Raw genomic sequence first — 27,071 nt, forward strand, 5'->3', positions numbered from 1 at the left:
GTTTGGCCTTTATAACCAAAGTCACTTTTAAACTTATTATGAGAAAAAGACTAATATGGTGTGAAAATGAGAATAAGAAAAATAAAGATTCCTTTTTTTATAAAAAATGAGGCGAAATGATTATTTTAAAGAAAAATAACACTTATTTTTCATTTTGTCATGATAAATTTACAGCAAAAAAAACACATTTTAATGTGGAAGAAAAATGAAAAATTGCAACCACCTGATTTGATTCAAAGCTCAACTACCAAAGCAGCAGGACACCAAACCTCCTCAAACTACCACCAAAACCCACACGCACAAACACATTTCACTGCGGGTCAGCTTACACACATATATACACCATAATTACTCTGCTCATCCATAATCAACCGCATAAACCGTAAATAGCACCTTAATTCAGCAGCAATGGCTTCCTTCTCTTCAATCCAACCCGCCGCCGCTCAGCCGCCGTCCTCCACCGCCACCTCCTCCCGTACATCTCACCTCCTATCGCACCACCAACACCCCGACCAATTGTCGCTCCCCTCGCCGCCCCCTTCCCACCGCCGCCTCCGCCGCCGCCCGCACTGCATCCGCGCAATCGACGCCGCGCAGCCGTACGACTACGAGGCGTACCTGTTCAACCGGTTCAGCCAGTCAAGCAAGCTCAAAATCGCCGTGGTAGGGTTCGGCAACTTCGGGCAGTTCCTCGCCAAGGCCTTCATCCGCCAGGGCCACACCGTCTTCGCCCACTCCCGCTCCAACTACCACGCCGTCGCGCAGTCCCTCGGCGCCGCCTTCTTCACCGACCCGCACGACCTCTGCGAGCAGCACCCCGACGTCATCCTCATCTGCACCTCCGTGATCTCGACCGAATCCGTCCTCCGGTCCCTCCCGCTCCAGCGCCTCCGCCGCAACACGCTCTTCGTGGACGTCCTCTCCGTGAAGGAATTCCCCAAAAACATCTTCCTGCAGGTCCTCCCCCACCACTTCGACGTCCTCTGCACGCACCCGATGTTCGGCCCGGAGAGCGGGAAGGTGACGTGGCAGAATCTGCCGTTCGTGTTCGACAAGGTGAGGATCGGCAACGAGGACTCGAGAGTCAACCGCGTCGAGACGTTTTTGGACATTTTCAAAAAGGAAGGCTGCACGATGGTGGAGATGAGCTGCTCGGAGCACGATCGCTACGCCGCGGGCTCGCAGTTCATCACGCACACCATGGGGAGGATTCTCGAGAAATTGCAGCTCGAGAGCACTCCGATCAACACCAAGGGCTACGAGACGCTGTTGAATTTGGTCGAGAACACCGCCAGCGACAGTTTCGATTTATACTACGGGCTATTCATGTATAACAAGAATGCGATGGAGCAGCTGGAGAGATTGGATTTGGCGTTTGAGGCCTTGAAGACGGAGCTCTTCGGCCACTTGCACGAGGCCTTGAGGAAGCAGTTGTTTGGGAAGTCGGAGGAGGGAGGTCACCGGAGGCCCATGCTGGCCAAATTGCCCAAGAATGGGACTCCGTTGTTGCCACCTCAATCGGAGGCCGTTGCCAACAAGAACAATTAGGCTGCTTTGTGTTGTACTTATTAGGTACGCCCCTGTCTTTCGATCATCGTATATTGATGGAATCGGGCGAGAGATGTTGTGAAATGATCGAATGCAATGTATAGCATGACAAGATTCATATTGCTTGTGTAGCATTAAAAGAAAAGTAAAAGTCTGATTTCCAGTGTATGAATCTTGTTTAAAGTTGGAAGTAGATATCTCTAGTTCATTCTTGATCGTTTGTCAGTTCTAAATAAAGCAGGAGATTAATGTGCAAAGCTAGAATTTAGTAAGAACTTGTCAGATTCTGTAATTCGGAGTATTTGTCTTGAATGATAATGCAATATGTTTAATTTGAGGTATATATAGGAGAACAGTGAGAGGAACGACTAGTGTCTTTATCAGAGTGCATGGTTGTTAACAAGAGGGGTATCTTTATCTGTGCACTGTACTCTTTTTGGGTTGTTTTCGTTATCATTTACCACTTTTTGTGTACTATGTGCTATGTGCTCTGTTGGAGTTGGACCCTCCTGATAAATGGTTTGTTATTGAAAAATTGTGATTTTGAACCTTGATGTGCTCTACTTTGAAATGGAAGCTGTGCGGTAACTGTCGATCACCTTTATGCTTGGTGATATATTTATTATCTACCTTGTTACGTACTATAAAACTTGTAGTGAGTGCCTTGTGATAATAATGAACAATGCTGTAAGATCCATCATATCCATTTCCAAAGACTGGAAATGGATAACATTCAATTCTAGATTGTTTTGTTTTACAAATCATGAGAATGAGTAAATGACTTGACTAGGACTCATTTGATTTCCATAGGTACTTGCTGGTAATATGTAGCCCATATTTACAGTATCTTTTTCATTTTTACCTCAGGTGTCAAGCACCATTTCCTTGTTCTGTATGTTATCCTGCTGATAGAACTACAGACAGTGGAGAATCTAGTTGTGTACAGATGGAAGACTAACTAATCGATGAGAGACTCTATCCTTGCAATCTCTCTAGTTGTTCTTTTTTCTTCTTTTGATCTGTATTCTGTTTCACTTACGCTCTATGTCTTAATTTTACATAAGATATTGTATCGGGTGAGCTTCATCAGGATCATGCTAGCTCCCAGTGCCTTTTATCATGTAGTTCTAGATGAATAATTCTACGTTGTAATGTAATGTCTGATTATATCAGTTCCTTTCCCGGTGATTCTCTCTTCATTAATTATATCATGTTCTGGGCTTCCAAACCTGCTGTGAGGTGCTGATGATTTAGTTTTGGCGGTTCTGCTTGATTTTTTCATATGTTTGTTGGATATATTTGAATTATAAGATTTTCCTAGTGAGGCATTAACAATATGAATTGATCAAAATAACCCATACAAAAGTTGGAAGAACAATGAGAAATTTTGTAAACTCTTGAGTAATTATTTATGGATCATATGAATATATTTTTTAGGATCATATGATTATTATATGCATACTGCATATGTATACTCAAGATGAAAAACCACTATATTTTAAGTGCATCTATACCCCTTTTCTCTTGGTGATAGTAGTTGTAATAACCCCCTTTGTAGTTTGTTACTTTGTTGAACATTTTTGGTCTTTCTTCATCAACAAGTTGATCCAGTGGTCCAATCTCATCTGCAATATCAGGAAAGAAGAACATAGCCACGGAGATCCTCTCGGCCTCTGAGTTTATAACTACTCTGTGCCATGTACTTTTGAATATTCCATTACTCATTAACTGCAGGAAAACAATCAGGAAGAACATGTTACAAGATTGACTTCTCAAGAATTGCTTTACTCCCTAATCCAAGGTAATCCCACTTATTTTCCTTACATCGTAGCTTTCCTTAAGTATTACATTATATACATGTATATATGTATGCACATACCTCGAGCTGATCCCCTGGCAGAACGAACAGTGCTTGAGGTATTATAGGAACTGATAACCACTGATTGTCTTTAAGTATCTGAAGGCCTCGTACTTGGCTGTCCTGCAACAGAAGAGTTATTCCAGTGCCATCTGTGTGTGGACGGAGACCAATAACCTGATCATGTTTTGAACATGGCGGATAGTAGTTGAACTGTGCACACAAGGTGGGCATCTTTTTCACAAAGCAGTCTTCATCAGTTAAGCTTAATGTCTTTGCTATTGCCCTGAAGATTTGCTCTTCCACATGTCTTATTTTAGCAGAGTAGTCTTCCAATACTTTTCTGCAGGTACATGGAAAATTGTTCTCGATTAAATCAATTGTGTAGTCAGAACTCAATTTTATGAGAGGACCTGCATTTTTTTTATACCGGAAAGGTTCTGGATTCTGAGGCCAAAATTTGAGTTTTCTACCGTCTTCTGGAGCGACTTGAAGATGCAACCTATCGGACCATTCGAATTTTTGGGTTCTGGCAACAGGCGGACAGCTGCTGTAACCTTCAATATCATTTCCTTCCCTCGTGTATCTCTGCTTCTCCAGCTCCGGCAGGTGGAAGAATTCTGTGATAAGAAGGCGCATTTCATCCAGGGAGGCGCTTTCTATGCCATGATTAACTGCCTGCAGTCAAGAATCGGTTCATTTTTCCTGGTGAATAGCATACATATAAAAGGAAGATAAGCTAGAACCTGGAAGCAGCCCCATTTGGTGAGAGCAGAGTGGAGCGCGGTGAGCTCAGCATCACTGGAGGAAGCCAGCAGGCTAACATCAATGACTGGGATGTCTGTGGCCAAAGGTGCATCAATTTCTATTTTATTTGTCCAGATATAGCTTTCCGGTGGCCCGTAGCCGGTTTTAGACAGTTGATGAGCTGTTTTGCCAAAGATTGCTGCTTCTTCTGGAAGATCCTTTGTTTCAGCCATGTTGAGTTATCCGTGACACTTCAAAGCTCGATGTTGTGTAGATTTTAGGCCAATATCTCCCTTTTTATAGACTGAGGTTGTGCCTCAAACGTGTTAAAGTGTTTTACATGTTGATAATCATTTATGAAAAAGCAAGAGTGACTTGAGTAAAGGCCATTAAAAAATAAAATTTGTTAGTATAATCAAATAGAAAAAAGTAAGGACTACTTGAGTGAAGGTCATTAAAAAACAAAATTTATTAATATAATCAAATAGGGAGTGTAAGAGGAACTCGAGTGAAGGTCTTTAAAAGACAAAATTTGTTATAACCAAACAGGGAAAAATAAGAGGTACTTGAGTGAAATTATTTAAAAACAAAATTTGTTTGTTATAACCAAATAGAGGAAAGTAAGAGGAACTTGAGCGAATGCTTTTAAAAAACAAAATTTGTTATAACCAAACAGGGTAAAAGTAAAAGGGACTTGAGTGAATGCCTTTTAAAATAAAATTTGTTTTAACCAAATAGAGAAAAGTAAGAGCGACTTGAGTGAAGACCATTGAAAAACAAAATTTGGTAGTATAACCAAATAGGGAAAGTAAGAGGAACTCGAGTGAAGGCTTTTAAAAAACAAAATTTGTTATAACCAAACAGGGAAAAGTAAGAGTTACTTGAGTGAAAATCATTAAAAAACAAAATTTTGTTATAGTAACAAAATAGAGAAAAGTAAGAGGAACTTGTGTGAATGCCTTTAAAAAAACAAAATTTGTTATAACCAAATAGGGTAAAAGTAAGAGGGACTTGATTGAAAGTTATTAAAAACAAAATTTGTTAGTATAACCAAATAGGAAAAAGTAAGAGGGACTTGAGTGAATGCCTTTAATAAACAAAATTTGTTTTAAACAAAGGGAGAAAGGTAAGAGTGACTTGAGTGAAGACCATTAAAAAATAAAATTTATTAGTAAAACCAAATAGGGAAAGTAAGAGAGACTTGAGTAATGACTTTAAAAAGCAAAATTTGTTTTAACCAAACAGAGAAAAGTAAGAGTGACTTGAGTGAATACTATTAAAAAACAAAATTTGTTAGTATAACCAAATAGGGAAAGTAAGAGGAACTCGAATGAAGGCATTTAAAAAATAAAATTTGTTATAATCAAATAGGAAAAAAAGTAAGAGTGACTTGAGTGAAAACTATTAAAAGGAACCTGAGTGAAGCCTATAAAAATCAAAATTTGTTATAACCAAAAAATTAAAAAGTAAGAGGTACTGAAGACCATTAAAAAACAAAATTTGTTATAACCAATCGGGAAAAGTAAGAGGGTCCTGAGTAAAGGCCATTAAAAAACAAAATAATTCATGTCATCATGGCCGTCTCCTTCTGCAACGCCGCCTACAAGCGCCTCCCCTCGAGGACGACGAGGCGCCGCACTTAGATGATGAGCGATATCAACAGGGTGGAAAATCAACTTTTCCGATGAGAATTCAGCCGTGAAGTTGTCGGTGTTTAAGTCTCAGCTTAAGCAGTTGTTTGACCATTATGTTCACCAATGTCCTCTAGATTTCGTCCTAGCTCGGTCTGCTTGGATAAAATAGTTGAGAATTCCATGGAGGATAAAAACGAGCTCCGCCGCCGTGAAATGCGCACGCAACCGCTGCAATTGCTTTAACGACAATAGCAATGATAGCTCCGACGGTGAGCTCGATTTCTTCTCCATTCAATTTCTGCTAATTCCTCCTTAAGCGATCCATCGGATACTCTCTGCATACAGATTCTCCTATAACAATTTCAGCTAATTCCTCCATTCCAGCTAATTCTTCCTTGAACGCCATTTAAATTGTTTATATTAAAATATTTAATATTTTTTGAAAATAATGATTTTGATCAAACTGACGTATCGCCGTCCAAAAGGAGTAAATCTGGCCCGTTTCCAATTGTGCGGGATAAAATAATTCAAAAGATATTTTTAACCAATATCGTAAAATCATTATATGTTTACCATCACTTGTAACCCTTACTCTATTTTCTAATTTAAATTTTCAATTAAATTGGGTGCCACATGTATACAAAGAAAATCGTAGCAAAGTATGTTGGTCTACTTGTCGTGTTCATTTCAGCCGCTCATCCCATGATCACACACGTTGATTACATTCACGTTCAGCTCTTCACTTCTCCTTCAATCCAAGCTCAGATCCTCCAATTTTCTCCGAATCAAGAAATGGCGGCCCGAATTATCCCGAACTTGGATAGCAATTTCTTCAGCTTCTCATATGGAACAGACATTAAAACTTCAATCCTAAGAAGTCAGCCGTTGATCGGATTTCAAGAAAAGATTGAATTTTGAGGCTCTTTGCCGCATTAAAGAGAGAGAGAGAGGGAGCGCGAAATTGCTGCAGAGAAGCAAAGCTTAGCAAATGGGGTCGTAGTGGATGACGAGCTCAAGGAGAAGGAAGGAGTTGGGGGAGTGGGTTTTGATTTGGAAGATTCAGCGCTGAGATACAAGCTCATTGGGACAACATCCTTAACCTTCGTTTTTGCAACATGGATAAGGTCGATTTAGCTTTTATTTATACATGTGATGTCCGAATTGATTATAATTATTTATTGTAAATTTGGATGTGATTAGAAAATAATTCATCTGCTATTTCAATCCACATGCAATGTAGAATTGGGGAAAATAGTTTCAAAGTGGAATTGGGGAAAATAACTTCAGAATGTGAGCTAATGTAAAATTTATTTTTCCTATACGGCCTTAGCTAAAGGGAAAATCGGGTTTATGGGGAGTTCACACTAAAGATTACGTAAATGTACCCATTTTGTTATCTATTCCATAAATGGGAAAAACGCTAACCACATTGGCGTTTCTATTAGTAAATACGCCAACATCATTGGCGTTTTATTATCGCGTCGTATTTTAGGTGTATTTTCACAAAATACAGCCATTTAAAAACGCCAACTTAATTGGCGTGTTTTAGGATAAAACGCCAATATAGTTGGCGTGTTTACTTATTAAAACGCCATTGAAGTTGGCGTATTTACTATAGAAACGCCAATAAGGTTGACGTGTTAAACTTAAAAACGCCATTTCGGTCGGCGTGTTTCTGTTGAGCCATATACTTATCAGATCTCCCCCAACATCGCGACCCTAAACACTTTCCCTCCCCAAAACGTGAAAACCCTTCCCAAGGCAGAAAAACCTTTCGCTCGGGTCGACCCGGTGGTGGATTTAAGCGTGGATATTTTGAATTTGGCTAATTCTTCCAAACATTAGTCCTTCTAATCGGTTAGTATATCAAATTTTAGACTCATTCTTCTAAACATTAGTCTTCCAATATTTGATTGATTGTTGTGATAATATATATTGTAGTGTAATTAATATAATAGTTTGACCAATTGTTATGGGCACACTAATATTTTGATGGATTATTATGATAGTATATATTTTAATAGAAATATTTTGATGGATTGTTGTGACCTAATTTTGTTACCAATATTTAATGGATTGTTATGATAATATATATTGTAGTGTATTTAATAGAATTATTTTGTCAAGTGTTTGGCTGACTCTACATAATGATGAATGTAAAAATAATACATATTTATTTGTGTTTTACATTATTGCAGATAGTATGACGTGGTGTGTCAATTTATATTGGGGTGGAAAGATAATTCCCGGAGCAGTTATTTCGTATGATCCTCCTTTTGCTAAAGGATTCATTATGTTGGATGAAACAATTTCGTACGATGAGCTTGTGGAAAAAATTTGTGAAAAGAGTAGTTGGAGGAAGAGTAGTTCCACAGTTCCCACAGCCTGGAATCAACTACTTTCGCACCTTACCAGGTCCATATGATAGTTTTGATCCCAAAAACTTTGAGCGTGATGATCCCAGTGTGCATTATTGGAGTGAAAAAGATCCTACCAATGTCGGTTTGCATACTAAATTTAGAACGAAGTTGGAATTGAAGGCAGCTGTGACTCATTGGCATTTGGAAAAAATCCGACAATATACAGTTGTTGAAAGTAAAGGAAAGAGATGGCATGCAGTTTGTAAGTGGCCACAAGGAAATCCGAAAGATACGTCCTTACCTAAATGTTTGTGGGAGTGCCGAGCAACACTGAGGAAGCATGATGAACACTGGCAAATTAGAGTGTTCAGCACTGCTCATACTTGCATGGGGGATCGTAACTATAATGGCCACGCTAATCTTTCGTCGGGTATGATAGCGTTGAGTGTTCGCCATCAGATAGAAAACGATCCTTGCTACAAGGTAAAAGCAATTGTGGCGGATATTGAAAATAGATTTCATGTCAAAGTTAGTTACAAGAAAGCATGGTATGCTCGGAGGACAGCGATTGAGCTTGTATACGGTGAGTGGTCGTTCAAAGTTTTACCAGCTTATTTGAATGAAATGCAAAGACAAAATCCTGGCACAATTGTGGAATGGATGCACGATGACATATTAAGCAATGGTATGAACAAGGTATTCAAGTACGTATTCTAGGCTTTTGGACCAGCTGTGGAGGCTTTTCAACTATGCAAACCAGTTTTAACGGTTGATGGAACTCATCTACGTGGACGATGTCGAGGTAAAATTCTTATTGCCGTTGGATTTGATGCTAATAAGAAACGTTTGCCTGTTGCATATGCCATTGTTGATGAGGAAACCAAAGAAAGTGGATGTAGATCTAGGGATCCTTGAGGGAGGAGTATCTTGAACAACAACGTTCTCAAGATCCTCCTGCACAGACGACCGCGGTGGAGAAGCGGGGACATCACTGAGGCCAATATCTTCTCCGGTACCACCGGTATGGCTAATAGAATAACGGCCTCGAAGTGCAGAGCTCGGTGGAGGTGGTTCCTCAAAATCGTCATCGGAGTTGTGTACGAACTGAGATGACGACTCTCCGCGGGCGGTTTTCTGCTTGGTTCGTCGTTTTGCCTTTTGCCTTATGGGTACGTCCACGTCCATTGCAGAGCGCTGCGAAGGAGGGTAGTCCATCAGCTGAGGCTCCCCGGATATCTGCAGTCCTTCTTCAACCATCCTCGAAATGGTTTCCATATCCGGACAGAAATGTCCTGTCGCAGCTCGGCCACTTAGAAAGTGGCGTATTTTGTGAAGCGTCTCCACCTACAATTTTTCAAAGTTAAGTACATATCATAATATGAATTTAAATAAGTAATCAGGGTTTAGTTAAGTATAAATAATGTACCGTAAAGTTATGAGAAGATGCCGTTTCGTGGAATCCCTCTTCAGCATGCACGCCGGGTTTGGTTAAATACACCACAGTGATCTGGCGAAACCAATTCATATATTCTTCCGTTGCAACAGGCTCAGTACTGTCCTCCAGATCAGTCCATATCGTAAAGTGCCTGCTGTCCCACTCCTGTATATAATTGGCGTGCCATTGAACCCAATTTCGACCAGATTTTCCACGGCGATCCTGTTTCAAAAAATCAGAACCGTGGAACCGGGGGAGATCCGGGATATACGGTTGGACAATCCCGAATTGGCGCAACACTCGGTGTGGCAGGTGTGGCTCAGCCAGATTCCAACAAATAAGCGTTGTTATCGACATCCATATAGGACGACCGGCATCACAACTTTCCGGCAACTCCCGGTGGAGATAAGGCCTCCAAATAAACTACATGTGATACAAATTTTTCAAAATAATTTCCATAAAAACAAAAAACAAAAAACCAAAAACATTTTATAAATATATGAAGTACCTGATTAGGATGCATCATGGAGAACTGATCTCGGAAATTTTCAATACAATGTCCGGGTGCTTTTACATATGACGCCGGGCCATTCCATCTAAAAAATTTAAATTATGAGCGAAGAACACAAAAATTGATGAACATTAAGTTTCAAAAATGAATAAATGAACAACTTACGCGCTTGCACATGGTAGATAGTCTGTATGCACGGGATCTAGCATCCTCGGTCTAATATTTGGGATTCTCTCCCAAGCCCAAAGTTGTAATAGAGTTAAGGCTCCCCCTACATCCGTCCTCTTAGCAACGGCCGCTTCACACAAATTGTGGTACAAGCAAGCAAGCGTCGCCCCACCCCCAGCTATATGTAAAACACCGTTCTATATCCATGAAAAAGTGTAGGTAGAAGAACGGAATTTTATTTCCGGAGGCGTTGGGGATCATCAGACCACCAAGTAATAGCAGACAATATATACGAGCCCGCTGAGTATATATGTAGTGTTCGTGGTCACCAGACAGCTCAATCCTCAATTGGCGCGATAAGCTCGTCTGCTTAAAAGCCATTTCCTTCAACTCGGATGCGTCCGGTATGAATCCTAGAAAATCCAAACACCTGTCCGTCCAATATCCCGCTTCCGTCGGGGGGATGTAAGCTGTCAGAGCCTCTCCATCAACTTTCAGGCCCCATAAGACCTCCACGTCTTCCAGTGTCACAGTCGCTTCACCGACTGGAAAGTGAAACGTGTGAGTCTCTGGCCTCCAACGTTCAATCAGAGCTGTGATAAGATGGTGGTCAATGTCTTTTGGTTTACCACACCTTAATATACCCCCAAACCCCATCTGGTCCACTATTGCCAAGACATATTGATGGATGGGAACATCCCAAATTATTCCTTCATATCGTCGGCAGCGTACATATTCGGATGGAACTCCTGCCCATATATTGTTAGAGACGTGTTGTCTCTGAAAATATAATACAGATGGATCCGCAGGACCACATGCAAGCCGACGACGAGAGGTTGAAGATGATGCCATAATTTACCTACATAATCCAAATTCAACAATAACCAACCATAACATTTAATCCAAATTCATAATCCAAATTCAACAATAACCAACCATAAACCATTTCAATAATTAGATACAATTTAATCCAATATCACAAAATTGAACACCAACATCAAATAATTCACTTACACAACATTGCACATTCAAAATCATAAACCAATTCACCTACACAAAATTAACAATTTCAATTAACAATTCGCCCAACCTACCAATTTCAATTTTGCCTAACCTAACATTTTCAATTTGTCCAATTTCAATTTGACAAACCTAACAATATAAACAAATTTAACAATCTAAACTAATCAACATACATCAACCAAAACCCACATAAACCAAAACAATTTGCCTAATTTTTTAGCTATAACAACCCTAGGGTTTAGGTTTATAATCAAATTTATACACAAATTAACTTAAACCCAAACAATCCAACATAATAATCAACAATAATATCATTCAACCAATCTAAAATGCATAATATTTCTACTCAATTCACAACCCATTACAAACCCTAGCTATCCACCAATTACTCTAATAATGTAAAAGGTAAGCATACTAACCGAATAAAATAGATGAATTTGGGGGAGAATAGCACCGATTGATGAATGTAGGCCGAAATCACGGAGAGGAGGCGCGCCGCTGGAGAAATCGCGAAGGGTGTGTATGGTGAGATTTTCGCGATTTGGGGGAGGAACGCCTGCTATATGACCCTGAGTAAACACGCCACTCAGGTTGGCGTTTTTAATGATTTAGTAAATACGCCACTCGTGTTGGCGTCTTTTAGGAAAACGCCAATCTGTTCGTCGTTTCAACAACGATAACACGCCAATTACAAAGGCGTTTTTTTATTTATACACGCCAACCAAGTTGGCGTTTTTTATCGTAATTGCAATCGGAGAGAATACGCCCAAAATACGACACAAGTATAAAACGCCAACTACGTTGGCGTATTTACCTGAAAACACGCCATTACTATTGGCGTTTTTACTTAAAGACACGCCAATTTCATAGGCGTTTTTCCCATTTATGGAATAGATAACAAAATGGGTACATTTACGTAATCTTTAGTGTAAACTCCACCATAAGATTTTCCCTTAGCTAAACATGCTAGCGTTTTAGATGCAAGTATATAGCCACATTTCTGTGTTGCGCAGTTATGGTTATTCATTAGATTTTCTTGCCAAGATTCTGACATTTTGCAATATCATTAGTAGGATGTGTGATTTTAGGTTAACCATGAACTGATTTTAACACTGAATAGGTAAATTTGAGTATTGCTATAATTCCAATGTCGCATCAATTCGGTTGGAATGCTCCTGTGGCTGGATTGGTGCAGTCGTCTTTCTTCTGGGGCTATGCTCTTAGTCAGTTGCTATCGAAGATATTTGGTGGGAGGTTGTTGTTGAATTTGGTGGAGAACACAGCCAGCGACAGTTTCAACCTATACTATGGGCTCTATATGTATAACAAGAGTGCGATGTAGCAGCTGGAGAGGTTGGATTTGGCGTTTGAGGCGTCGAGGTTTGGGATGTCGTAGGAGGGAGGTCACCGGAGGCCGATGCTGGCCAAATTGCCCAAGAAAGGGATTCCATATGTTGCCAACAGGAACAATTAGGCTGCTTTGTGTTGTATTAGGTATGCTCCTGTCTTTTGGTCATCGTATATTGCCAACAAGAACAATTAGGATGCGGTAACTGTCGATCACCTCTATGCTTACTGATATTTATAATATAAATTGTAACGTATAAAACCTGAATGTGAGTGCCTTGTGATAATAATGAACATTGCTGTAAGATCCATCATCGACTGTGGTGTGGTCCAAAGATTGAAAATTGATATCATTTAACTATGCATTTGTCTCATTATTAGTTCTTTCTTCTTTGTGTTGCTTTACAAATCATGAAAGTGAGAATGATTTGACAAGAATTCATTTAATTGCCATAGGTACCTGCTGGTAGTATGTAGCTCATATTTACAGTATTTCTTTTCATTTTATACCTCAGGTATCACCATTTCCTTGTTCTGTATGTTATCCTGGTGATAGAGCAACAGAATCCAGTTGTGTACAGATGGCAGACTAACTTATCAATGAGAGATTCTATCCTTGCAATCTCCGTAGTTGTTCTTTTTTCTTCTTTTTATCTGTATTTTGTTTCACTTACATACGATATTGTATCAGGTGAGCTTCATCAGGATCATGCTAGCTCCAGTGCCTCTTTTGGTCATCGTATATTGCCAACAAGAACAATTAGGATGCGGTAACTGTCGATCACCTCTATGCTTACTGATATTTATAATATAAATTGTAACGTATAAAACCTGAATGTGAGTGCCTTGTGATAATAATGAACATTGCTGTAAGATCCATCATCGACTGTGGTGTGGTCCAAAGATTGTGGGAAAGTGTACCTTTAGGGACTCTAGGGAATATTTCATTAATATGTAGAGTCCCAAGTTCATTAGTTTCTAGGTACATTTACTTCTATAGTCCTATAAATAGGGATGTAATATGTATCACAAAAACAATTCAAATCAATAAAAATGTAGTCTTCAAGAGTTCTTGAGTTTTATTTTCCGCATTTCACTTTTTAACATGGTATCAGAGCGGGTTCGATCCTTGCATGGATTGACCTGTCTCTAAAAAAAATGATTAGTTGAATCTGTCTTTATCCTAAACCCCTATTCAGCCCGTCTCTAGGTCTGATAAACTCAAACAATTCTCCTGCTCCATTTCTGTGTGTAATTTACACGCACTCGAGGTGTATCGCTCCAATGGGCGAGGAAAAGCCAACTGAGGATAAAAAGGGGAAGCTCTGAAGGCGGGGGCGGAGGAGAAAGGGGAAGCTCCGAAGGCGGCGGAGGATGGGAAGAAAGAGGCCTCAGGAAATCGTTTTGAAGGTGTTCATGCACTGTGAGGGCTGCGCGAGGAAAGTCCGCAGATGTCTCAAAGGATTTGAAGGAGTTGAGAATGTGATAACTGATTGCAGAGCGAGTAAGGTGGTGGTGAAAGACGAGAGAGCAGATCCGATTAAGGTTTTCAAGCGAGTGCAGCGGAAGAGCCACCGCCATGTCGAGCTCATTTCTCCGATTCCGAAGCCTCCGACGCCGCCGGAGGAGCCGCAGAAGCAACCGGAGAAGGGGGAGGCCAAAGTAGAGGAAAAAAAGAGGAGCCTTCTGTGATAACTGTGGTGTTGGGGGATCTTATGCACTGCGATGCTTGTGCGCAGGAAATCAGAAAGCGCATTCTCATAATGAAAGGAATTGAAAGCGCAGAGCCGAATCTGGCGAACTCACAGCACCGTGAAAGGAGTGATGGGGCCCGAAAGCCCTCGCTGATTACGTCTACAAAAAAACCAGAGGAGTCCTCGGTTTGTCCGTCCGAGGGGGAGAAGAAGTATCCGACCGAACAATCCCTCTCCAAATTTATGTTGGATGACCGGAGTATGAATCACGAGAAAGCTACAACAGTGAAGCCGTCATGTCATGTCTGGAGAAGGCAGACAAGAGCCGCTTCAGCAGAGGGAGCAGCAAATGCAAGAGGCCGGCTAAGGAGGAACGAGCAGGAACCCACCAAGAGAGGAGAGGCTACTGCCAAAGAGGGTGCAGCCATGAGAGGCTAATGGATGAAGTGTTTGGTCGAGGGGGAGATATCAGCCACCGCCAAACCATTCATCTCCGAATCAAGGAGACAATCGCCGAGGACGAAGGCGGGCAGCCAGCGAGGGGGAGAGAGATAGTGTCGCCACACAGCCGGCATCAGAAAGTTTCAGATCCATTGGTAGACCCTTCATTAGGTAAATTTGAGAGGGATGGTTTAAGACGTTCTCAGACCATGATTTCTGGGAAACACGGGGATGAGCAAAGCCGCTTTTGAGAGAGATTTTCCATCACTAGGAGTAGATGAAAGAGCAATTGTGTCAGATATTGGAAGAGTGCCATCTCCTGGTTTAAGTAGTGCTATTCAGAGCTTACCTATTGCTACCTCAGCTTCTTTAGGTGGGGAAAAATGGACAGCAGCTTTGGCGGCAGGTTGCTGTTGGAGATGAAAATAGGAGGAGAAAAGAAAAGGGAGGCGCTGTTAGTCCTCTTCTCAATTTGGGTTTGCAAGAAAATTTGGGCCTAGTGTTATTGGGCTCAAGAAGGAAAAAAAGAAATGAAAAATGGGCTCATAGTTTGAGCTGGAATGGGCCGAGGAATGGTAAAAAAAAAAAAAAAAGCTCCTCGACATGAGCCAAAACTGTCTGAACGAGCTCCTCGATATGAGCAAAAACTATCAGAATTAGCTCCTCGACACGAGTAAAAACTGTCAGTCAGAAAAAAGCTCCTCGACACGAGTCAAAACTGTCCGAATGAGCTCCTCGACAAGAGTTAAAATTGTCTGAATAAGCTCCTCGACAAGAGTAAAAACTGTCAGTCAGAAAGAAAGCTCCTCGACACGAGTAAAAACTGTCAGTCAGAAAAAAATGAATTGGCTCCTAGATACGAGCAAAAACTATCTAAGATAGCTCCTTGACACGAGTTAAAAATGTCAATATAAAATTGAAGAGCTCTATGACACGAGTTAAAACTGTCAATAGAAAAATTGAAGAAACTCCTTGATAAGAGCCTAAACTTTCAATGGAAAAAAACTCTATGATACGAGTATAAACTGTCAATGAAAATTGAAGAACTCCTGAATATGAGTATAAACTATTTATCAAAGTGGAGATCGTGCAAGTTAAGTATCGAAAAGTTCGATACTCAACTTGAGGGGGAGTGTTGGAAATATAATATGAGAGTTTCAAGATTGTGGGAAAGTGTACCTTTAGGGACTCTAGGGAATATTTCATTAATATGTAGAGTCCCAAGTTCATTAGTTTCTAGGTACATTTACTTCTATAGTCCTATAAATAGGGATGTAATATGTATCACAAAAACAATTCAAATCAATAAAAATGTAGTCTTCAAGAGTTCTTGAGTTTTATTTTCCGCATTTCACTTTTTAACACCTTGTGATAATAATGAACATTGCTGTAAGATCCATCATCGACTGTGGTGTGGTCCAAAGATTGAAAATTGATATCATTTAACTATGCATTTGTCTCATTATTAGTTCTTTCTTCTTTGTGTTGCTTTACAAATCATGAAAGTGAGAATGATTTGACAAGAATTCATTTAATTGCCATAGGTACCTGCTGGTAGTATGTAGCTCATATTTACAGTATTTCTTTTCATTTTATACCTCAGGTATCACCATTTCCTTGTTCTGTATGTTATCCTGGTGATAGAGCAACAGAATCCAGTTGTGTACAGATGGCAGACTAACTTATCAATGAGAGATTCTATCCTTGCAATCTCCGTAGTTGTTCTTTTTTCTTCTTTTTATCTGTATTTTGTTTCACTTACATACGATATTGTATCAGGTGAGCTTCATCAGGATCATGCTAGCTCCAGTGCCTATTATCATGTAGTTCTAGATGAATAATTCTACGTTGGAATGTAATGTCTGCTTATATCAGTTCCTTTCCCAGTGATTCTCTCTTCATTATATCATGTTCTGGGCTTTCGCCATTTGCTTTTACTCGTCTCGTAGTCTGTTCTTCTTCCAAATATGCTTCGAGGTGCTGATGATATAGTTTTGGGTGTCCTGCTTGATTTTCATGTGTTTGTCGCGTATATTTGAATTATAAGTTTTTTCTTAGTGAGGTTTTGGCAATATGAATTGATCAAAATACCCCAGTCAAAAGTTGGAAGAACAATGACAAATTATGTAGACTAGACTCTTGAGTAGTTATTTATGGATCATATGATTATATTATTTATTGATCTTATGATTACATTATTTATGGATCATATGATTATTTTTATGCATACTGCATCACACAGTATACTGAAGATGAAAAAACACTATAATCTTAGTGCATCTATAGCCCTCTTCCCTTGGTGATGGTAGTTGTAAAAAGTCCCAGCATAGTTTGTTACTTTCTTGAACATTTTTGGTCTGTCTTCATCAACAAGTTGATCCAGTGGTTCAATCTCTTCTGCAACATCAGGAGAGAAGAACATAGCCACGGAGTTCCTCTCGGCCTCCGAGTTTATAACAACTCTATGCATAGGACTTTTGAATATTCCATTACTCATTAACTGCAGGAAAACAAGCAACAAGAACATGTTACAAGATCGTCTTCTCAAGAATTGCTTTGATCCCAAAACCGAGGTAATCCCACTTTCTTTTCATTACATCGTAGCCTTGTATCCATGTTTATATGTATGCACGTACCTCGAGCAAATCTCCTGCCAGAACGAGCAGTGCTTGAGGCATTATAGGAACTGATAACCACTTATTGTCGTGAAGTAGCTGAAGGCCTCGTACTTGGCTGTCCTGCAAGAGAAGAGTTAATACAGTTCCATCTGTGTGTGGACGGAGACCAATAACTTGATCAGGTTTTGAACATGGCGGATAGTAGTTGAACTGTGCAGACATGGTGGTGATTTTTCTGAGAAAGTAGTCTTCATCAGTTAAGTCTTATCTTAGCATAGTAGTCTTCCAATACTTTTCTGCAGGTACATAGAAAATGTTACTTGATTCAATCAATTATGTAGTCGGAACTCAATTTTAGTAGATGACCTGCAATTCTTTTATACCGGAAAGGTTCTGGATTCTGAGGCCAATATTTGAGTTTTCTCCCGTCATCTGGAGCGACTAGAAGACGCAACCTATCAGACCATTCGACTTGTTGGATGCTGGCAACAGATGGATCGCCGCTGTAACCTTCAATATCATTGCCTTGCCTCGTGTATCTTTATGGTGGTCTGTAATCTTTTTGGGTTGCTTTCGTTATCATTTACCATGTTTTGCATAATACCTTATCAGCTGGAGTTGGACCCTCCTGATAAATGGAGCTAAGGAAAGTCATGATTTTGGACCTTCATGTGGTTGTACTTTGAAATGGAAGTTGTGCAGTAACTGTGGATCACATCTATGCTTGGCAATATTGATTAAAACTTGTATGTGAGTGCCTTGTGATAATAATGAACAATGCTGTAAGATCCATCATAGTCTGTGGTGTGGTCCAAAGATTGGAAATGGATAAGTTTTACAAATCATGAATATGAGTACTTGCTGGTTATTTGTAGCTCATATTTACTGTGTTTTTTCATTTTTTTTTTACCTCAGATATCACAATTTCCTTGTTCTGTATGTGAGTAGAGAATCCATTTATGTACAGATGGCAGACTATCTTATCGATGAGAGATTCTATCCTTGCAATCTCCGTAGTTGTTATTTTTCTTCTCTTGAGCTGTATTCTGTTTCACTTACGATGTATGCCTTAATTTGACTTAATGCTAGCTTCCAGTGTGTATTATCATGTAGTTCTAGATGAATAGTTGTACGTTGGAATGTACTGTCTGATTACATCAGTTCCTTTCTCAGTGATTCTCTCTTCATTACTCGTCGCTCTTCCACTTGTCTTATCTTAGCATAGTAGTCTTCCAATACTTTTCTACAGGTACATGAAAAATTGTTCTCGATTCAATCAATAATGTAGTCGGAACTCAATTTTAGTAGATGACCTGGAATTATTTTTTACCGGAAAGATTCTGGATTCTGAGGCCAAAATTTGAGTTTTATCCTGTCTTCAGGAGATCAGACCCCATTCGATTTGTTGGATACTGGCAACAGATGGACAGCTGCTGTAACCTTCAATATTATTTCCTGGTGTATCTCTTCTGCTTCTCCAGCATCGGCAGGTGGAAGCGGACTTCATCCAGGGTGGCGCTTTCTATGCATGCCATGATTAACTGCCTGCAGTCAAGAATCGCTTCATTTTGTTGTGCTGAATAGCATACATATAAAAGGAAAATAAGCTACAACCTGGAAGCAACCCCATGTGGTGAGAGCAGAGTGGAGCTCAGCATCACTGGAGGAAACCAGTCGGCTAACATCAACGACTGGGATTTCTGTGGCCAAAGGTGCGTCAACTTCTATTTTGTTGAGCTGATTGCTGCTGGTTCCGGAAGAGCTGTTGCTTCACCCATGTTGACCTATCTATGTGTTTTCTTATCGATGTTGTGTAAATTCTGTGCCAATATCCTACTTTTATGGACTATGGTTGTGCCTCAAACGTGTGAAAGTGTTTCACATGTTGATAAAAATGATATTACATGGAATAAAATATTTGGTTTTTTGGTTTAAGCAAAAAGGGCAAAATAACAAAGACCAGACCCTGAAGAAAGGCCATTGAAAATGAAAATGAAAATGAAAATGAAAATGAAAATGAAAATGAAAATGAAAATGAAAACATGGATTCATTTTAATATATCTGCTTTAGTTTGATATGTTTGGGTTTGAGATTACCAATTATGTGTGGTTATTTTAACTTCTAAGTGAGAATAAGTTTTTGATTTGAACTTACTCTTAAAAAATATGTTTGTGAAATTCTAGAGCCTTATATTGGGATAGTTGAGATTAGTGTTTTAAAGATTGGACCGGCCAATCGAAACGGTTGGACTGACCAGTGCAACCGATTTGATCGTAAATCGGTCTGTAATCATATTAAGGTGTAATCGGATTCAAATCTTATATTTTGTCATAACATCAAAACATGGACAATTGGACATTGTATACACTCTTAATGAACATTTTATGTTTATATAATGAACTACCCCATATGATGAACATTATTATGTTCATTATTTTAATCTTCATGCTCAATTTAGTTGGGACAGAGGGAGTAATATAATATTCTCCACGTCCAACAAAATAGACTAGTTTTTGCATTTTGAATTGTACCCTAAAACTAGACAGTCTAAATAAGACAAGTTTTGAAGGAGCACTAATCACATGGACCCACAATCTACTAATACTATTCCCCTACTTTCCCCCCTCTCTTTTACTTTTTTCATTTATTTCTTAATTTACCAATTGCATATTAAAACATGTGTCATATACTCCTTTCATCTCACCAAAGATGATCAACTTTTTTTTGTCCCATCGAATATGACACATTAGTAAAGATAGAAACTCATTTATCTTTATTTTATTTTCTCTACCTAATACATAAAATAAAAATTGCATAAAATTCTTTACCACTCAAAGGGGAGTAATCTTCCTTGAAATTGAGGGAGTACAACTTTGTTATTTTTTCGAGGACGAATGGAGCAGTAATTTGATTCTTTGTCAATTTATGATGCCTTACTCCAAAAATTTATTTTAAACTTTTTATTTTATTTACTGGAAAAATTTGTATTTATTTCCTAATTCCAATTAAATTGGGCGCCACACATAAACAAGGAATATTCGTGGCAAAGTTTCGTCCGTTTCTCAAATGTCGTGTTTACTTGAGCTGCTCTTCCCTTGATCACACACACCAACACACACTGATTACGTTCACGTATCCCACGTTTCAGCTCTTCACTTCTCCTTCAATCAATGCTCAGATCCTCCAGATTTTCCTCATCTTCCCTCTAGTCGCCCCCGAATCAAGAAATGGCGGCTCGAATTATCTCCAACGTGGATAGCAATTTCTTCAGCTTTTCATATGGAACAAACACTAAGACTCCAATCCCAAGAACTCAGCCGTTGATCGGGTTTCCCTTTAAGAAAAGATTGAATTTTGAGGCTCTTTGCAGCATTAAAGAGAGGGAGCGCGAAATTGCCGCAGAGAAGCAAGGCTTAGCAAGTGGGGTCGTAGTAGATGACGAGCTCAAGCAGAAGGAAGGTGTTGGGAGAGTGGGTTTTGATTTGAATTGGCCGCCTTGGAAGAGTCTGCCTCAGAGATACAAGCTCATTGGGACTACATCCCTAGCCTTCGTTATTTGCAACATGGATAAGGTAAATTTGTTCGAGTTGAGTTATGCTTTTATGTATACATTTGATTTCCGAATTGATTAGCATTAATTGTTGTAAATTTGGTTGTCATTGGAAAATAATTCGTCGACTATTCAATGCTCAACGAATGTGGAAATGGGTAAACCAGTTTCAGAATGATATTGGAGAGATAGTTTCAGAATATGAGATAGTGTAATTTCTGTTTTTTTCTATACGGCCTTAACTAAACATGCTGCTATAGGTGCTTGCGTTTTAGATGTATATAGCTACATTTCTGCGCTGCGTGGTTATGGTTATTCATTGGATTAAGATTATTACATTTTTCAATATCATTTGTAGGACGTGTGATTTTAGGTTAACCATGAACTGATTTTTCATACACCGAATAGGTGAATTTGAGTATTGCTATAATTCCAATGTCGCATCAATTCGGTTGGAATTCTTCTGTGGCTGGATTGGTGCAGTCGTCTTTCTTCTGGGGTTATGCTCTTAGTCAGTTGCCTGGTGGTTGGCTATCGAAGATATTTGGTGGGAGGTTAGTTTCTTAGGCCAACCTACACATTGTTAGTATGTATTAACTACATTATTTTTTAGTTATCTTAATCATGGCCTGGCTGGTTTTAGAAGCCATGTGGTGAATAATCATGCATATCAATAATATTGTTATATTCTGAAATATGTTAATGCCCATGTTATATAGAGAGCCTGTAACTGACTTTTATTCTTTTTACCACAATCAGATATCTTGTCAGATTTTTATAATACAGCTTTTGCAATACAATAGTGTTCAACCAAAGTCTCATGGTTGGAAAAGGTTGACAGATTAATTATTTATAATGCTAGGAGAATTGATGTGTGATCAAATTGTTCTGACAATAGTTATTTTTTCTTTCCGTGGACCATATTCAAAATGGAAAATTTTCTACTATGCAGTCATTAGGATGCAGCGTTGTATCTTTTAGCTTTAGTAATTTTTTTTCTTTTCCGAGATGATTGCTTCTCTACCATTACCATAAAGGTTGTATAGGTTCTAATTCTCCTCTGTGCGTGTTTTATTACTACTGATAAAGGTCATCTGATTCTTCTCCATAAAGGAGGTGATGACACTCATTTTTTAGAACAGGAGGGGAAAATGTGTCATCACCCATTTACCACGAGCCTTGTTCTTCTAATTGATCACCTTATCTATGTGCAGAAGAGTTCTCGAAGTGGGCGTCCTGGTGTGGTCATTGGCCACAGCAATGGTTCCTCTACTTGCTGGCTTTATGCCAGGACTTGTTTTGTCCAGGGTTTTGGTATTTCCATGGCCACCTACTCTTCTTTATGCTATTTGTCTTATCTAAGATAAATACTGGTTTCTTATTACTTTATCGGCTATGAGAAAAATAAGATTATTTTGGCTGGCTATGACTTCATCAACTGGATTTCTTCAAATAATTGTGCTTGCAGTGTAAATTTATCTGCTCTTTCTGACTACCCTAATAAATGACCCAGGTTGGGATAGGAGAAGGTGTTTCACCATCTGCTGCAACTGATATGATTGCTAGGTACTTCTTTTTTATGTGTTTCTTGAAATCGAACCAAAAGCAGAATGGGATGAAAAATGTGTAAATTAAGAGAGGAAGTTGGAATAAAAGAAAATAAAAGTTCTATAATCTATCTATAACTATAAAAATATTTTGTCATTTCATAGTATATCTGTTTGCCTAATTTATGATGTCTCTGATAAACACCATTATAATCCACATTTTTCTCACCCAACCTAATATTTTTGTTGTTCATTGGAAGTTTTGGGGCTTCTGTTCAATTTGGTAGCTTATTCATGTGGTTATGTGGTTTCTGCTAATAACATTTAAAAAAATATTGAGATCTTTCCTCTAATGCAAACTCTCGGCTATAAAGGTTTTCAGCTAGGTGGCTATTTCATTGTATTTTTGGCTATATAATATCCCAATGCCGACCATATAAATGCTTCTACTTCATTTCCTTAATCAGTTTTTGACTGTGAAGTGGGTAAGGAAGGCCGCAATTGTGCTATTTAGGAGTACGAAAATTGGTACTGTAATTATTGTAGAGTATATGCTTTCATCTGATTTTTTTGTACTGTAACCACATCATCATGTTGTAGCTTTTGATGGATCTCTTTTTTTTATATATTTTATTTATTTGTGTTGTATGTTACATTGATATGTATTATTTTCAGGACTGTACCAATAGAAGAACGTTCCCGTGCAGTTTCATTTGTTTTTGGTGGTTTAAGCTTTGGAAGTGTCTTGGGGTAATAATCATTTAAACAATTGATTTTTCTATTTCTCTTATTACGCTCCACATTTTTAAAATTTTGGACAATCATTATCGAAAAAGAAAGATACCGCATATAATATATTCCTTCCGGGTAGAACTTAATTGATTAACAAGAGGCAGCATGAATATAGTTGGCAGCGTACAAAACTGCATGAAGTCTCTTCCTAACATGCTACTCCTACTATGCTTGCTCTCTTTACACTATTTCCTAGATTATGTTCTGTAGAGTGTTATCATTAAGCTTCTTTCTCTTCACATTTGGATCTTCAAACTGCAGACTTGTTTTGGCTCCCCCATTAATCGAGAATTATGGCTGGGGATCTGTATTTTACCTTTTTGGCTCTCTGGGTATAGCATGGTAAGTATATACAGTTCAAACAAGTTTGCTTTTGTCTCTTGAAATCTGAAAAAGTCACATAAAAAGCGAAAAAAATCCTTTGATTGCTATGGCAATCTATCTCAAGTTCCAGAGGTAGAGTATATATGCAATGCTACAATACTTCCCCCACTGATATGTTTTCACTATGTTTCAGGTATTTGATATTTCAGGTGATTAAAGAAGATGATCTTCCTTTTGCAGCTTCTCACCAATCATGTATGTCTATTTTTCTCTTTAGTGCCCAATTGTAGACTTATATTAACTGTCCTTTTTTTGTATGTAGTTGTCTTAATGTTCAAAATCTTCATGTAGCTCAAAATTATCAAAATGTCATGTTTATTGTTGATTAGAGATTTCTCACGAATCCTTTCTAATAAATAGACTAGGCACTTTTTTGGTTCATCTGATTTCCACTTGTTTAAGCTTCTTCTGCCTCACTTCATCTGACAAATACCCACTGATTTTTGTTTCATTATACAATAGATTGAGAAATCTTATGTTGGGTACATTTTATAATGGGATGCAACTGCATATATCAGTTTTTTCCTGAATGACATTGCAATTTGAGCTATTTTGTTTATTTGAATTGAATTAGTTAAATATAAAGAACAATGGATCTTAGAATAACATTTTCTCCATTCTTGCACAATTCTGACTATTTATCTTCTGCAGGGCCTCAGACTGCCCCTATGAACAAGTCATGGACTTCCACTTTGCAAGAATTGGGCGGCTCACTGACGGTAGGTCTTATTTGTTCCATGTACATGGCATCATATTATGAAATCAACAGCATTTATCACAATTTTGTATCTCATACATTAAATCTCAGAATCTTAATCTTCTATTCCAGAGTCCAATCAAATCAACAGAATTAATCATAATAACAGAGATTCAATATTTGTCTCTGGTTAACACACCTGCCCTTGTACTAATATTGCATAGAGCGAGGAATGGGTGGAAATCGAGAATCTGTTAGTCAACCTGACCAGCCGATGAGAAAAAAATAATGTTGTGGCTTGCAAGTAATGTGTTTCCATTTTTGGATGATACACAGGATGTACCTTGGGAGGAATTTTTCAAATCAAAAGCTGTATGGGCGATGATATATACTCATTTTTGTGGAAGTTGGGGGCACTATTGCTGCTTATCCTGGCTTCCAACTTACTTCAGGTGCTTCTCCAATTTAAAGTATCATCTTCGAACCTTTAATTCTTTCAGGACATTGCTGCATAATTATTTCCTCAAGAAACCTTTAGAGCTTTGCACTGATGGGTTTAAAAAAAAATGCTAATTGTATTAAACAGCAGTGAAATTGCCATGGTTAAGTTTCCTGTAGAAATAGGAAATGTAATTATACCCTATTAATGAAATTTGAAATTTAAGGCCTCATATTTGTTGAAGAAATAGGTGTATTATATAATTGTTGTTGGTAATCTTTACTATAAGATCGGAACATCAGATTGTTAAATGAAGTACTGTTCTCTATCGGTCTATCCTGTATTCTTGTGTTCTTTATCAGTTCGATAAAGATATTCATTTTGATGTCTTGTGCTGTTTAAACATCATGCAATATCCCTTGCAGTGAGGAGCTGGACCTTGACCTGACAGAAGCAGCATGGGTATGTATAAGAATCTGTGTTTAACAAATTTCCAAATGACAATATTTTCATTAGTATAAGAATATGATATTTTTTCAGTTCATCTCGAGGTATTTTTTGCAACAATCCAACAGCCATTTCATGTTCAGGAATGTCAAATAGATTAGCTGAACATTAATAGATAAAGTGGTTCATGAACTTAGACACTTAGTTGTTTACTGATCTGTATAAAATTTAGTTCTTCACTAATGACTAATATTTTTTAGGCCTAAGTAATGTCAAAACGGGATTTAGGATTACGTTTACATCTCTCCGATGTGTTGGGGAAAGATTTCTTTTTATTGTAACGGCACGAATATAAAATGATTTTTATGCTTTCTTTAACTAGGAATAGGATCTTTCTTATCTTTTTGTGAAATTACAGGTTTCAGTTCTTCCTCCACTAGCATCAATCTTTGTGACCAGCATTGCATCGCAATTGGCTGATTACTGGATCTCGAACGGGGTTGAAACAACAGTGGTAAGTTGAAGACTTGACCCTTGTTTATGTTATATGTACAAATATCAAATTCTTTCTTGAGTTCAACGAATACACTATGGGGGTGTTCGGTTGGCAAGATTAAATCTCATGATTAAATATGTATCATGTTTGGTTCATAAAATTGAACCCTTCAACTTAATCCTAGATGAATAGTCTCATGATATTAGTCATTGCAACCGAACGCCACCTATGTGAACAATCTTACTACAGTATAATGCCTAACTCGTGATGAGAATGCCTGCTCAGTTTTAAGTGTACGGTCACCAGTCCTCTGTTTTGGGTGTTCCTTTAATGAGAAAAACATCAGTCTTCTGCATTTGGGTATGAAAAACCAAAAACTTGCGCGCTTTGTGTGGAAACAGGTTCGAAAGGTTTGCCAAGCGATTGCTTTCCTGTCTCCTGCAACTTGCATGATTCTTTCTTCTCTGGACTTAGGGCTGAGTCCATGGCAAGTCGTAGCTATTCTTACGAGTGGTTTAGCACTATCAAGCTTTGCTTTATCAGGTTCGAAAGAAGACCCTTTACTTATATGGTGAAGTACATATGTATCCTTTAATCAAATATATTAACTTCATATCTAAACAGGACTATACTGTACCCACCAAGACATTTCGCCGGAATATGCAAGTGTCCTATTGGTACGTACCCGAACAAAATTGCTCCATTCGCCTGAAAAGTTTTCCTAAAATTTTCTGTTCAATCAATGTTGCAGGGAATTACCAACACCGTTGGAGCAGTACCTGGAATTGTTGGTGTTGCTCTCACTGGCTATCTTCTCGACACAACTCACTCATGGGGAGTAAGTTTGTTTTTTTCTTGAAACTTTTGACCTCTTCTGCACAATTTTTTTCTTTAGTGCAAGCATTTCATGCTGTTTCTCCATGTAGATGTCGCTGTTTGCTCCATCAATCTTCTTTTACCTCACCGGCACAGTTGTATGGTTGGCATTAGCTAGCAGTAAACCACAGAGCTTCTCGAAGAGTGATTAACTCCATCGTTGCGAAGTCTCCCATCATCCTGTTCAGAAGTATTTTTTTATCTGAACAGCAATTTTGTGCTGTAGGTTTGATTACCTAGGTTACTTATTTCCACATTTTTCACTCTACACCAAGATCATCCATATTAGGCTTTTCCACATTTCATTAGCCATTATTGTTTGCAGAATTAATGTCAATGTATAATTTGTATAGCTCTTTATGATCATTGCTTGTAAGACTACATTTCTATATGGTAGGATAATATCAAATCCATATTAATGCTGCATTATCAAGAATGTAACTCAATTGTCATAAACA

General features: G+C 38.6%; 4 protein-coding genes and 1 pseudogene across 6 annotated transcripts; 3 read left to right on the forward strand and 2 right to left on the reverse strand.

Annotated features, from left to right (window-relative positions):
- Positions 1-259: 259 nt before the first annotated feature.
- LOC121752428 (arogenate dehydrogenase 2, chloroplastic-like) lies at positions 260-2,751 on the forward strand. Its single transcript, XM_042147497.1, has 2 exons — positions 260-1,572; positions 2,416-2,751. Exon 1 carries the CDS (start codon positions 409-411, stop codon positions 1,546-1,548), a length of 1,140 nt encoding a protein of 379 aa, XP_042003431.1. The 5' UTR covers positions 260-408; the 3' UTR covers positions 1,549-1,572; positions 2,416-2,751.
- A 182-nt stretch (positions 2,752-2,933) lies between these two features.
- LOC121752430 (protein SRG1-like) lies at positions 2,934-4,528 on the reverse strand. Of its 2 annotated transcripts, XM_042147499.1 has the most exons (4): positions 4,153-4,525; positions 3,837-4,084; positions 3,428-3,749; positions 2,934-3,276 (listed from the first exon to the last, which is right to left on the reverse strand). In XM_042147499.1, the coding sequence occupies exons 1-4, from the start codon at positions 4,384-4,386 to the stop codon at positions 3,040-3,042; spliced, it is 1,041 nt and encodes a 346-aa protein (XP_042003433.1). In that variant the 5' UTR covers positions 4,387-4,525; the 3' UTR covers positions 2,934-3,039. The 2 variants fall into 2 exon arrangements, with proteins under 2 accessions (XP_042003433.1, XP_042003432.1); XM_042147498.1 differs by having other exon boundaries at positions 3,428-4,084; positions 4,153-4,528.
- A 7,754-nt stretch (positions 4,529-12,282) lies between these two features.
- LOC121752431 lies at positions 12,283-14,712 on the forward strand (annotated as a pseudogene).
- A 1,657-nt stretch (positions 14,713-16,369) lies between these two features.
- On the reverse strand, positions 16,370-19,313 carry LOC121752432 (protein SRG1-like). Of its 2 annotated transcripts, none has more exons than XM_042147501.1 (3): positions 18,999-19,313; positions 17,403-18,906; positions 16,370-17,266 (listed from the first exon to the last, which is right to left on the reverse strand). In XM_042147501.1, the coding sequence occupies exons 2-3, from the start codon at positions 17,604-17,606 to the stop codon at positions 17,030-17,032; spliced, it is 441 nt and encodes a 146-aa protein (XP_042003435.1). In that variant the 5' UTR covers positions 17,607-18,906; positions 18,999-19,313; the 3' UTR covers positions 16,370-17,029. The 2 variants fall into 2 exon arrangements, with proteins under 2 accessions (XP_042003435.1, XP_042003434.1); XM_042147500.1 differs by having other exon boundaries at positions 17,403-18,627; positions 18,715-19,313.
- A 1,120-nt stretch (positions 19,314-20,433) lies between these two features.
- Positions 20,434-27,069, forward strand: LOC121752017 (probable anion transporter 6, chloroplastic). The gene is made up of 15 exons (XM_042146887.1): positions 20,434-20,957; positions 21,344-21,489; positions 22,150-22,249; positions 22,449-22,501; positions 23,158-23,232; positions 23,536-23,616; positions 23,792-23,853; positions 24,310-24,377; positions 24,692-24,807; positions 25,220-25,256; positions 25,660-25,755; positions 26,139-26,280; positions 26,362-26,414; positions 26,489-26,575; positions 26,664-27,069. Exons 1-15 carry the CDS (start codon positions 20,613-20,615, stop codon positions 26,763-26,765), a joined length of 1,563 nt encoding a protein of 520 aa, XP_042002821.1. The 5' UTR covers positions 20,434-20,612; the 3' UTR covers positions 26,766-27,069.
- Positions 27,070-27,071: the final 2 nt, after the last annotated feature.

The sequence above is a fragment of the Salvia splendens genome, chromosome 10, assembly GCF_004379255.2.
Source record: "Salvia splendens isolate huo1 chromosome 10, SspV2, whole genome shotgun sequence".
Classification (NCBI taxonomy): Eukaryota; Viridiplantae; Streptophyta; class Magnoliopsida; order Lamiales; family Lamiaceae; genus Salvia; species Salvia splendens.